Genomic DNA, 13703 nt, shown 5'->3' on the forward strand with positions numbered 1-13703 from the left:
TAGCATTCCAGCACTCACGGATGATGATGATGATGTAGCATGATGGCATGGAGCGGCGTGTGTGTGTCTGTGTTGGATGGGAAAATAAGGGAATAAAAATGGCGCACTCGGGCTCGGTGCGAATGAATTATCCATTAGGAATCTAGCTGCAAACAGAAACCGTGTAACACCGGGTCACGGGAGGATTTCTTCCGTCCGTCGACGGTTCGTCGGTGATTGAGATGGTTATCGGATTTGCGTTCCGTTTGCCTGCCCAAATCTAGTTTGCCGTGGCGTGTTACCATCGCGAGCATCGTTCGCAAAAAGGCGATCGTAAAAGGACGTAGATCCATCGTCATGCCGTATCAAATATTTAAAAGGGCCAGCTTTCTGGCACGATCATCGAACGTCACCTGTACTTTTTTGTGTTGTTGCCCAGTGCTTTGTGCCTTTTGGGTACTGACTCTTATCACCATACGCTCGGAAACTGGCGTCGTCCGATAATGGGCTGCGCCAGTGGAATGATAAAGGAGCAGCACATGCCAATGTCAACCCAATGGTGTCGATAAAAAAACATACCACCGCCCGTGTGTGTTCGTGCCGTATGAATGTCGACTCCGGTGGCTACGGAACCCACCCCTGCTTGATGGAATTTCACTCGAACGTCTTCACACCCCTAATTGTGGTACATGTGACATATGTCGCCCACATTGCACTCGCACGCATACTCAAACATGCACACGGAAACCTCATCGTCCCAATATCGACCAGGCACGACGAACCTGCGCGCGTAGTTTTGTCGCCGGTTTCGAACGAGATACTCGAGGGTCGGTCAACGCGTGTTTTCCGGGCTGTGTCGCCTTCTTGTGGCTGACCGTAAGGCCATGTGACTGATTTACTGCGTCTGGGGACTGTGCGTACAAAGGGTACCAACAGGTGGGTTTAGAATGGTGCAAAAAGACCAGACCGGCCACTTTTGGTTCATGACGCGACACTTTCTCTGATGCATTTTATTTCCCGCACGCAGGTAACGCTGGTTATCGCTCATTAATGGTACATCTTCTTTTTCGTGTTTTTCTTCCACGCTACGTAGGGCTCATATATTCGTCGTGCGCCATCGTGAGAGCGAAGGATGAGGTACAGTCGATCGCGAAGAAAACGCAGAAAGTGATATATTCCGCCCCGGGGTTTGTGTGTTTGAGAGGCACCCTCTTCAGTGAGTCAGTGAATGTCCTGTAGGGCTGTGATAAAACGGCGAAAAACGCGAAACCTAAGTGTGCAAGTTTGAATGCTGCGTGTACCTTTTCCCAGTAACCAAAACCGTGCCAAACAACCGTGTGTATTAGTGCCGTAGTATTAGCGTAGTGCAGCTTGCAACCACCGATCAGTTATTATTCTAAGCTTTTGCTGTTCCTGCCAGTGTTTAGTTAGGAGTTTATTAGTCTCAACGAGAACGCTTTCTGGCAAAAGCGACACATCAGTGAAAATGTGTAATTGCTGCAAATGGTAAGATTATTTTACAATTTGTAACACTCGCTTCTTTGTCGGTATCGTTCATTTTTTCGAATCGCACCTAATATTCCGTCATGCTTTTTCAGTATTTTCAGCTGCTGGGAAGATTTCTACTGGAACTGCATCGAGGAGAAATTCTGCTTCGACGAAACGTTAGGTGAGTTTTTTTTTGCCAGAATGGCACCGAATCACTTGAAGCCACTTGAAAAAGTACGCACACGAAAAAAAATATATATTCTCTACAGGTTCGTTTTTGATCGATTTTTTCTTCGGGGCGGATTCTGAATCGTTCTGCTGGCACACTGCGGTATAGCTGTGCGAATTCCGGTTTGCCCCAGTGCCAGACAAGCTTTCTCCGCAGGTTGGGGTGAATTGTCGAAAAAGTAGCACAGTATTTGATCAGTTCTTATTAGTGCGGCAGTGTTTCTCCGGCCAGAGCTCCGATGTTGAGCTGTTTAACCCGCACCAAAAATTCATCAGAAAAAAGGACGAAAAAAAAATTCGTTCTTTGTTCGTTCGGTCCATTGTTTTAGCATGGCTTTCGAGTGGAAAGAAGTTCAAGTCAATGCTAGAGCTAATGCAATTATTGACAAAGGAATTAAAGCCCTGAACGGATGCCCTATATCGGTGAAGGGTTGGAAAATTTGATACGATAAAAACGGTCCGATTTTTCCGATGTTGAAATGTTTCGAATTTCGAATTTGTTTTCGCTCGTTTTCTGCTCCGGTAACATGATGAAGCGTGATACGGAGTAGATAAAAGATAATTTGGGAATTCGCTTAAGCTCGCAGAAGCTGTTCTATGGTGGGGTTCTCGTATCCCTTTACTACAAGGGTTTCACTAAAACATGTTTTTTGGTGCATAATTCAGTTCCAGTAGCTTGATGAATGTAAACCTAATTTATGCTATTCATGCACCGTCGCGTTTGTTGGGAACGTGGCTTATTGAAGCAATGCTTTTTTTTTGTTCCTTCATCGTCGGTATCATGACGCACGCACACGGTGCAATTCTCAGGGATGCATGGTGCGTTTGTGTGCGCGCCAAAAAAAAAATGCGGTACTAATAAAATCATTGTGTTCGTCCTGGAGATGAAAAAAATCGAACCATCTACCTTCAGCCCTGGGTCGGTCGCTAAATTACGTTATCGAAATAGTTGGCCCACACCAGGATGGGAGACGTATTTGTGGCGGTGGTATTTGTGCAGCAGATAAAGAGCCTCCGGAACCGGTGTGTGGCGGGCAGAAAATAGACCCAGCCAAAAACAATTGCCGTGCGTGAATGTGCAACCGAAACAACAAACTGCAGCAGCAGCGCCGGCCCTACCGAAAATTATCGATTGATGACAAAATTGATCGAACCAACGCCTCAGCTAACGCAGACTCTCTGCGGACCTGCACCAACGGCATGAGGAGGCTAGGCGAGCGGTAGTGTACCATTGGGAAATTCGGCAACGTTTGCCGGGTTTGTGGCTGGTGGCTGTGCTGGCGCGGGTCTACCGCTGCACAGACCGTCATCTAAACGCACCGACAAGCGCGCTCGGATTCCGGGGCAGCGTTTTGAAATAATCCACGTAATTGAGCAGTTTGTACGATGGAATGGTAAAGAAAATTTTCAACGAATTTAGGTGGAATATTGGCAAAATGAATGGTGATAGCATTTTAGACAAGCACACTCGCAAACAAATAGACAGGTCGGTGCTGAAAAACAATATCCGCCGTTCGCGTTGGCGATAGAGCTTGCAAAACGCCTACAAGTATGCAATCACAAAACACGTGTACTGGAACGACGTGCCGTTGGGGACGTTTGGGCGTTGATCGAATGGTAGCGAGACTTTCAACTGCAAGCCAGTTATTTTAAACTCTCACCCACCTTATTCCCTTCACTTATCGCGCAGTAAAGCGCGCTCGGCATATTCTCTCATCGCCGGTATTGCACGCGGATCGATATAGAAGTAGCATTTGATGTTGATACACCCGATACCCGACAATCCCTGGGTTGGCTGGTAGCGCTCAGGCCCCGCGGTGATCGTTGCTATCCCAGGATCGGGTTGCATCTGAAGCGGCTTTTCCATGGCCGTTTTTTTTTTGCATAGCACGTTCACCCTCCCCCGTTCGCGTGCTCAGTTTATCAAACATTCACGTTTGATGTGCCGTTGCATTGTTTTGTCTATTATTGCTGGCCGCCCCGTGTGCTGCCTATTCCGAACCACAGCTGTTTGCGGTGCAGCGGAGCGATTTGCTCGCTCGCGCAAAGGCGCATGCGGTGCGATGTGGAGAAATTCCCGATCAATGCTGTTGATATTTAATTTTGAACCGAAAATGCGCCCCAGTCACCGGCAGCCGGCAGGCGTTGTGTGCGAGTTCGCCAACGAGAGCCATACGCTTCGGTTCGGGATTGCTGGGCCGTTTATGGTTGCACGGACGCATCCGAGTCTGCCCACTCGCGCCCGGGACACATTTTCCGTACAACGATAATTGAACTGATAATTAATTTTATCCCGCAACGCCAGCTCAAACGGGTGCAACACCACCACACCGCGCACGTTGCAAAGTGCAGTGCAGTGGCGGGTGTTAAAAGTGCAGCGCCAAGCCCTCGGGGGTGGTTAGGGTGCGTATGGTGATGACGATAGGGCGGTGGAAATTATTCTCTTGCTTCTGTTCGCACAACCCGGTGGATCTCAGTCGGTCCCTTTCGATCGCATTTCGACCGCATGCAACGAAACATGCATGCGGCAGCATGACATAGATATAGCGCACCGTTTTCTCCGGTTAGCGTGGTAATGATTTTATTAATTTCTGTCACGGCCCTGTTCCCTTCTGGTTTTCTGAAGCTGGCGACGTATCCTGGGAGTGGCTGCAGAAGAGCCGCCGGGCATGGGACGGTGGTGGTTTTAGGATAAATTTGCTCTACTTTTTTATCCGCCAGCCAGGTGCCTGTGGGGCGTGCAAACTCGGATCTCTCTCTCTCTCTCTCTCGGCTTTCGGTCGTGCTCTTCTTCAGCTATCTATCGCTGCTCCTTCCTTAGTTGCGGGTTTGGAAAATGTTATAATCAATGAAACGCTCTCGTTGAAACGTTCGCTGGATTTTTTTGCACGTTTGCTGTGCCAAACCACCAACTTTTTCGGAGCCATTTAGCTCTTGCTCTTGTAGCGGTTTTGGGACTTTTTTTATCCTTTTTTCAAAAACTTAACCACATTTTTGCTTCGGGGAGATTTTTAAACCTTTCCATAAGGGATTATATTGCTCGCGTTGTCGGTTGTCGAATGATACCCGCTTACGTACGATGAAATATGCATAATATTGCCCGTGAAACACTTTAATGAACATTGAGTAAGTTCATGTCCTCCAAAGCATGAAAGCTCATCCCGATGCGGAGGGTGTGTTTTTAAAGTTCTCTTTAATTGCTTTTCAATGGGAATGGTGGTGTACGGTCGGTTTGGAAAACCATGCGCACTTCCAACCGAACCTCCACTGCCGGTCGATTAAACCTCTTCACAGCCGATCTATCCCCGTTTGTGGGGAATTTTCTTTCGGGTGGAAAATTGATTTCCCTCCATTGCCGGCGGTGGCTTTAACCGACGCTAAATTATGAACCCTTCGATCCAGCCCGGCGGGGGTGGGGGGAAGAATTTCAGGAGACGGGAAGAACTAAGGCGGCCAGCTTCCTTCCGGTTGCTGGCGAGCCTGGCACCGGGTGCTGGCTCCACTCGAGTTTCTTTTGTTTTATTTTAGTTTCGGCTAAATAATGGGGACATTATCAAACGAATCTCCGGGCAGCCGGAACCGGGAAACCGGTCAGCTGTGCCGAGGGCAATCCTTCTTCGGGAATTCCACTTGCGTTTGTGTTTCGGTCCGAGGTGCCGGAAAGAAGAATTACGTGAGATTGGCCGTGGAGCATGCTGGCGGTGGAAAACAGGGCTGAGATAATTATTTCGGTGCATGGTGCTTTCAATTAGGACCGAGAGAATCCGAGAAAACCCTCGCAGTTGGTGGCCGGCGAAAAATCGAACCGATGCATCCCTGCAGAGCAAGGACTCGTGGCTCGGCGAAAACGGCGAAGACGAATCGATCCGGACAGCTTGTGTCCGATTTTCCAACCGCAAAGACGCCACGAGGGTGGAAAGGAAAGTTTCTTTCGTTTTTTGGTCTTCCTTCGGTTGTTCGGTCCTGGACAAGGATAGTCACTTCTTGCCCTCGCAGTGCGGTTTGCGAGCGTTTAAGCAACCGTAATTACATTCGTATCACGTAATTAAGTAAGAAGAATGTCCAGCAGCAACTGGTCGAATCTGTAGCGCGATCGAAACCAACGGGAGCCACCAACGATAACGGCGACGGTTACCAAACTGTCACCATGCACACGTACACACGAACAGGAAACATCGAGAAGGTCCTGCAGCGCAGGATGTTCTAGTTATCGTAGTTGAACGACCGATTTTCTATCGTTCCGTTTATATCCGCTCTAAAGCTTCTTCTTTTTTTGCTTGTTGTTGTCGTCCTTTATTTGCACCGCAGTCAACTACGATCCAGATGAGGACGAGCATGTGGCCAAGAACAAGAACAAAAATGGTTTCTATGGCAACATCGGCGACTCGGCGGAGAACAACAACGCGCCGATCTGTCGGCAGCCGTCCGGTGCTGGTATTGGTCGCAACATGTCCAACATCAGGTAAATGTAGCTAATTTTAAGCTCTTTTGAGGTTATGAATGTAGCTGCGGAGTTTCATAGGCAATATATGGAAATACCATTGGAATTTAGCACATTTTTCTACCGTTTCTTGTCAAATTTGAACCCATTCTTTCCGGTGGGAGTGTATACAACATAATTTAACACAAATTTGCGCTTCTCTCTCTCTCTCACTCTCTTGTCACCAGCTCCAAAATCCACGAGGACGACCTACGCCGCGAGATCCAAACCAACGTGCCGATGCTGGCACCGGAAGTGATGGCCATCTTCGCTAATTCGCAAATTTTCCAGTCCAGCGCGCCCCCGAAGCAACCCACGTCGAAGGCGACCTCACCGACGTCGGTGAAGTTTGCCATTTCCGATTCCGGTTCACCGATCGAGGTGACACCACCAACCGTAACCGGCAAGCGCTCCGTCGATGAACCACCGGTGACCGATGACGCCGGTGGCCGGGAGCTGAGCTCCGATAAACTCCTGCAGCGGCTCGAAGGTAACTAGAAGCTCGAATGTCCGTACACTCGATTCACCTGATTGACCTGATCACCCGAATGCGATAGTGAGGGCAGCGAACATACAAGCAAACAAACAAAGCGATCACAAAATGCATCATATACTCGAAGGCGAAGGCGAAATGGAGGCCACCCCGCGCGAGCGGGACATTCTTGTACAAAGAGCTGCGCACCGTCGCTGAACAATTGGCCAAAAACCACCCCCTTATCTCTCGCGCGTCCCATACACCACCCCGTGCTGAACCGGAACTGGTTATGGGTGGGCGGGGTGAGGGGTTGGGTGGGTCAAAAAAGTTTCATCACCATGTCAGGGCAGAGAGCGTTTTCTTCCGACGGGCATAAAGTTTAACGAGTTTGAACGGCTAGTCAAATAGTTCCGTGCAGCGTGGTTAGCTGAATGGATTCCGGATCGTTTTTTTTTCCTATTTTGGGAGGGTGGTTTTGGGGGTTTTTCTGTGGCTCCTGCATGCCTTGGTCGACGCTGGTGGTGTGTTGCGGGGCGAGAAGAAACCGACGTCGCATTTACGGTACCAACTACTTTCTAATCGCATGCTAACTAACGTTTTAAGCTAGTATTAAGGTGACGCAACGATCGCACCCTCCACAAGGGGGCTGCTATTTGCAATAACACAGAACACAAACGCAATCGAACAAAAGCGAACCGACGAACTTGTGGTGACCGGTGCCGTACGGAAAAGTGATGGAAAACTCAAACCGGACGTCCGGCCGGGGCGTGTATGCTGATGATTGGCGCAACCTGCATTCTCATACGCATGCATGAGCGTGACATTTCTAACACCTACACACTCTTTAAGGCCACACACTCCGCAGGTGGCAGTCCGATATTAACCGTCCGCGATTGTGTACTAACCCGCAGGGTGAGGGGAGAGCGAAACACGGAACAAGGCACAAGGTAGTAGATCCTTACTAGCAAATTGTGTGGTGTGGTATGGAAAGAGTGGTTGTGTGTGGTTGTGCTCGAAGGAAATTCTGAACGGAAAAGGCGACGATCGGCCGCCGGTACAGGTAAGTGATGTTCGGCGCCTTCCGTTAACAAAAAAAATCTGCGTTGGTATTTGGCTTTGCCGTAGTAACTTTCCCTAGCTGGCCTGGCCTGTGTGCCGGGTTAACCCTTTAGTTTTTTTTTCTGTTGTTGTTTCATGCTTTGTTGATTATATCCTTAATTGCATATTGCTTTCCCTATTCAAATCCCTACCGGTCAACACCGAGGCACACTTGACGTTTGTGAATAAGTAACTGCAGTACAAAGGCTCGCTTAGCTAGAGCCAGTTAGCAGCGGGAAAAGGAGTTATTTAATTTAAATTTAATTAACATGAAGCTTTCCCAAGGTTCGTAAGATGGTGAGTTGCCATGGAGACTGCTGGCTCGAAAGCTTCTACTACCTTTTTGACAGTTCACCCGTGCGACGCTCCTTGAGGGGTGTTTTTTGCGCCACCAACGGTTTTGTGATTTGTGGTGTCATAGAAAAGGCTGTTGCGAAAAAACATCAGTCCGGTCCCGATGTAGTGCTAGCTAGGTAGGTAGTAAAAATGCAAACGCATCACGTTGCGATGTAAATCGTGGCAAAGAAAAGCGAACGATCCATCCGTCCGTGACATTGGCCACGTGCGCAAGTGCAACACGGTTGCCTGGCCGGAGAGCACCATGGGTTGGATTGTTCTTTCGTTCAATTTTACGGTTCAGCGGCGAAGCTATCCTATTTATGTGTTGTCGGTTCAAACCCCGTTCTGTGACTCCAGTTTCCGTCGGATGGCCTAGCGACAAAAAAAAGGATCATGTCCTACCGGAGAGTGTCCCTTTTACTGTGCACTTTGTTTCGTATTTGATTGCTGTGGGGGTGACGCGTCTTTTTGTTCGTCCTTTAAGGTTGTTAAGGTTGTTTTAAGGTCCCTCAGTTTCTCTGAGGCTCCGCGAGAAGGCACCCCTGCTCTCTTTCCGTCCACGAATAAAAATATTTATTGGCCCAGTCGAACTGCTGTATTAAATAATCGCTTCATAGTGGAAAGTATTTTTTTATGTCGCTTGCTTTTTACTTTTTAGTTGGCGTTTGTTTTACGTTACCGTAGACCACATCGCTTCGTACTTTCCGTACTAGCGCTTTAGTGCTTGGAGGGTTGATGTGAACACATGCATACGTACACATACACACGTTCATTCAATAGGAACAAAAAAGCTCATTTACTAGTTAAGCTTTCCCGCGGAGATCTCCTTGCAGGATCTCCTCAAGGACACTTTCTCACAAGCAGCTTTTAACGCTAAAATGGTTGCTTTTTTGTTTGCAGGAAGCATTTCAGACGAACGGGACAGCCGGAAGGTAGTGATTCCGGCCATCGTCGAGGAGGAGGACGGTTCGGACGACCAGTCGCAGGAGGGCGAAGTGGTGCTGCGGCCACCTCGCAACTTCTCCGAGCTGAGCCTTTCCAAATCGCTCGTCAGTAATAAAACGCTGAGCCATCTGCAGGCGGAACTGCCGTACTTCTCGATTCGGCCGGCCAGCGAAAACGACATCTTCACGATATCGTCCGGCGTCGGGGGTGGCGTTGGCGGGGGTGCTGGTGGTGGCGTCGGTGCAGCCGGTGGCAGCACGTACAACTCCATCAGCATGACACCGGAGGTGCCTGCCATCTCGTACTCGAATCTGCCGAAGAACTACCTGGAGACGCCCGTCATCGAGAAGTACCGGGAGTCGGTTAGCCTGTACTCGATTCAGACGGCCGGGATCAACCGACAGTCGCAGACGGACGACCTGTCGATGCCAAGGTACTACGGCAAATCGGATCTGTTCGTGGCTGGCATTGATCGAGCGAACAGCCGCAGTGTGGATGCGGTTGAGAGAGGTCAATCGGATGACGGGGGAAGTAGTGGTTCGCTGTCGCTGAGCAGTGGTTCCTTGGCGAAGGGTCGTTCGCGGAACGTGGAACGCAGCAAACGATTGATGAACCTGCGCACGGCGTTGCCTCCGCTGAATCTGGGCCTCATCCGGGGCAGTTCGGCCTCGAACTTGCGCGATCGGCGTGAGGATCGAGAATCGAAGGAACGCGATAAGTCGGCCAAGTCCAAGGAGGGCTTGCGAGTTTGACCGGAGGTGGTTACTTAAGCGGGCTTAAGTAAGCTGTTTTATTTGTCTAAATGCGGCATGTTGCTTAAGTGGCGGGAGACTGAATCCGAGTGCCAAGATGCGAGAAAAAAAAACACAAACCATCACCATTAGTAAATGATTGTTGCGTAGCGGTGTTAGATTTAATTTTAAACGTTTGTTGTCCTAGTTTTTTAAGAGCACGTTGGAACCTTGAATGTCAACGTATTCGTTCCATTTTGTATAGTGTCGTCTTGGGCAAATTTCAACGAAATAATTCCATATTTAAACGTGTAAGATACGCTACAATAAGTACTGGTATTAAATACTTCAAAACATTATGCTGGCAAAATCCGAAGGATGGTTAAATCAATATTTTATCAGTATTTTAAACGTTGGACATGAAAAAAGAAAGAGAGAAGATTGTATCTAGGGCTAAGTCTGATGATAGTGTTGCAAAAAAGGGTAAATCAGCTGAGAACAGTAAACAGCTTCATTTAAGTTTCATTGTTAGTTAAGTTGGCCAGAAAAGAAATGCGAGCTAAGCTGTTGGTCGTTGCCTCAATAAATGGGGCAAGAACGGGACAACGTGTCCGGGGATACCCCGGTGTTTCACGCCGTGCTTACTGCATAGCCGTGCCCTACTACTTTTGACATTTGCCTGGTCAGATAGCGGTCGTTTGACTGGAACGAAAGTGAACTGAAGGTTTGAATAAATAAAAATACTGAGAAAGAAGTACGCGGATAAACCATGTTGGTTTCTATTGTTTTAGTTGTTTATATGCGATTTTATGTGTCCAACGCCAGTTAAGCTTTGATCCTTTCTTTTGTTATATTAATACATTTTGCTAATAGTCATAAAAGATTGGTTGTATTTTTTTTCTTTGGCAAAATTGTTAATTTTGCAATAAAAATTTTAATTTTTTAGACTTGTTCGACCGATTCACCATGTACACGTGTTATCTTATCGCAAACATTTGGCGCAAATTAAGTGAATCCGCTTTTGACAGCTAATAACAAACGTGTACGTTGGCCTTCAGCAGGAGTTTGTGCCATGTGACAGATCCCATGACACATGGGCAAACTGTCAAAACTGTGTTAGTCGCTGATGAGTGCGGAGGTGCGTTGCGTTAGCTTCGCTGTACCTTTTGATTATTTCTAACTCGTTGAACAAAGTGTTGTGTTGAGCGTATACAGCGTCGCGTTGTGCTTATCTAGCGCCTCGCTGGTAAATAATTTTTCTGATGTGTGGTTTAGTTCTCATATCTTCGTATATAAAACAAACTTGGTACACTATTGACCCGCGCTAATGTTACACTCTGTGTTGTTTTTGTGATGTGCTCAAGTTCCTACCGACGAGGTCGATGGGATTTGCTAAATACGATTCTGCATTCGAGTGTTGTTGGCGTGTAAACATCGAAATAGTACGGATATAAATTGATTGTGGCGCGCGCTGAAATGCCCTTTTCGTAATCACTCGCAAAAGTTCACACAATGCGCTAAAAAGAAATCCCGTGCATGCTATGTCTAAAAGTAGTCAAGTTGCAACTTTTGACACAAAACGATCCCGTAAGTTCTTCGAATAATCGATAGTAATTTATAATGGGTGGTGACGGTGGCTTAGCTTCAAAAAGTGTTTTTGGTAGTGTTCCACAATGCCGCAGATCGAACGGGGTTCGGGAGGGAAAGAAAGCTGTCACGGGGGAAAGGTGAAGGAAAGCCCTTCATCTGCATAATAACATCGCCGTTATGCTGCGGGCATTGCAGCGACCCGCTCCAGTGCCATGTGTTGTGTTCCCTCGCAAGCGATACCACTACATCATCAACATCGTTCTAATGCTGCTGTGAATGCTATGAATAAGAAGCACACGACTGTACACACGGGCGGGATCGATGCATTTTACTCAACCGATTTTATCGAGGCAGTAGCCACACTTTCTCATAGCAATCATATCTTTTCGAAGATCTTACGAATCTCGTGCGAAGGGGTGTCCTATTTCCCAAAGCTCCTATTTCCCTAGAAAAATCCTTAACGCCAGCAAATAAATCCACGTTATTTTGTTCCACATCCTCGAGCATGGCCTGTGCCTCCTTGGATTCGTTAGCGGTGATGGTATGCTTTGGTGCGTGTATGCGTATGTGTGTGCTTTCCATCGATCGAACGAATCCTTCGAAGGGCGGACTCGCGAATGGGTGAGCGAGCTAGTGCAAGTGGCAGGATGTTCGTCCGTATCGTCCTTTTTCGCTTCCCCCAGTGTGTTGGCTTCGTATCACCGCGCTCGTTTACGTGTGTGCGTGTCCTTTTTCGGGCACTGCGTCGTCCTGCCGCCTCCTTGGTCCCACCCGCCTCTTTACGGCGCTGATCCTGACGGGAATAATCCGTTCCAGTCCGATTGCGCGTTTGTGTTTCGCGATTAGCTGTGGGGTGGATATAACATTTGTTTCTTCATTTGTATGCGATTTCTTGGTCCTTGCCAGCCAACACTAATACCATTATCGGGGTGCATCGCGCAAAAAAATCAAAACCACCGCGAAAACAAAGTTGTATTCTAAATGCAAGCGTGTTACTAATGCGTCTCGTCGGTGGCAACGGTTAGTTTGGTTGTATGGAGCGTAAAATTCTCAACAAATGTTAAAAAAGGCCCCGTAACACCTCAACACAGCCGATTTGTTCTGGACGATTACGTAGATGAAAACAAACCCGCCACCGTTCTGTGGTCAAAATCGATAAAAGAGAGCAGGCAAAAAAAGAAAGTTAATCAGAATCTAAGTCCTCCCGCAGCATCTAGCGCTCGGAGCGAAGCGAGTGTGAGTGAAGAGTTTGCCGTGAGAACGAGCTGCCTAGTGACGACGGAACAACAATAGTAGGCTTAGAGCTGTATCTATTTGTTTGTTTTTTTTTTTGAGTCGCTTTACTGCCGCAAAATTGTAAGTATTGCGTGGTTATTATCCTGCTTATGCCACCGTGCAAATGAGTGATGCCTCTGTCCGTGCATACGGTTCCGTTTGCTTCCCGAAAAATGTCACCCCATCGAGCTGCTGGTTGCGTGTGTGTACACGGGTTTTGCGGTTGTTGCTCTTTCCTTTCGCTCCAGCGCAGCTCGCGGCGAGTCGCTTGCCGTCTCGCTTTCGCACCCTTCGGCCCTTTCGGATGCTGCTGCGACCGAGAGCGCGCGCGTGTTGAAGGCTTTTCAAGTGCGCTCGAGAGCCGATCAAATCGGTGGTGGTGGTGTTGGTTGTGTTGTTTCCCTTGCCTTGTCTTGCCTTTTCACCGTGATCCCCCTGGTCGGTTCGTTCTAGTGGTCCTCGATTCTCGGGGCAGCATCCAACGCGACCATCAGCGTTCCGGAATGACATTTGTCCGCGGACGATGGAAGCGGAATCGAGATTAGAAAATGTAAATAAAGCCATACACGCCCTGGGAACGGCCCTAGAGCTGGTACAGGAGCCCGGTGCGGACCCGGGAACTGCCGTGGAGGGATAAAACAGATCAGAATCACCCGCTGTGGGGCACCGTTTCGGGTGGATCAAATTGTTCCTCCAGATGCGGGACTTGTTCTGGGAGAAAGTTTTACCCCAGTGTACCTTTCCAAGTTTGTCAAAGCATAAAAACGTCAGTCTTGTCTTGGAAGCTCATAAATTGCAGGAACCAAGAACCCAAATCAGCGGATTTCGAGCGGGGAGTTTGTCACGAAATTTTCCAAAATAGTTCACCGTAAATCTCATCTTCGATGTTGACCTTCCACGGGGCGGCTGTGGCCACATGGGCAGCAGATAAGCGATGTTGGCGCCTGGTCTCCTTCGCTTCCGTGTCGTCCATCGATGGGCGAGATTTATTTGAATACGATAAGCAACCCTCCGGTGGCCCGTGGAATGCTTGGCCTGCGAAGCGAATGTGCAGCGATTGTCAATCATGCGATAG

General features: G+C 48.3%; 1 protein-coding gene across 1 annotated transcript; it reads left to right on the top strand.

The window, feature by feature from the left end:
- Positions 1 to 1213: 1213 nt before the first annotated feature.
- Positions 1214 to 10519, top strand: LOC128722625 (uncharacterized). The gene is made up of 5 exons (XM_053816299.1): positions 1214 to 1485; positions 1578 to 1648; positions 6004 to 6157; positions 6364 to 6665; positions 8988 to 10519. The coding sequence occupies exons 1-5, from the start codon at positions 1466 to 1468 to the stop codon at positions 9782 to 9784; spliced, it is 1344 nt and encodes a 447-aa protein (XP_053672274.1). The 5' UTR covers positions 1214 to 1465; the 3' UTR covers positions 9785 to 10519.
- Positions 10520 to 13703: the final 3184 nt, after the last annotated feature.

Source organism: Anopheles nili, chromosome 3 (genome assembly GCF_943737925.1).
Source record: "Anopheles nili chromosome 3, idAnoNiliSN_F5_01, whole genome shotgun sequence".
In the NCBI taxonomy this organism is placed as follows: Eukaryota; Metazoa; Arthropoda; class Insecta; order Diptera; family Culicidae; genus Anopheles; species Anopheles nili.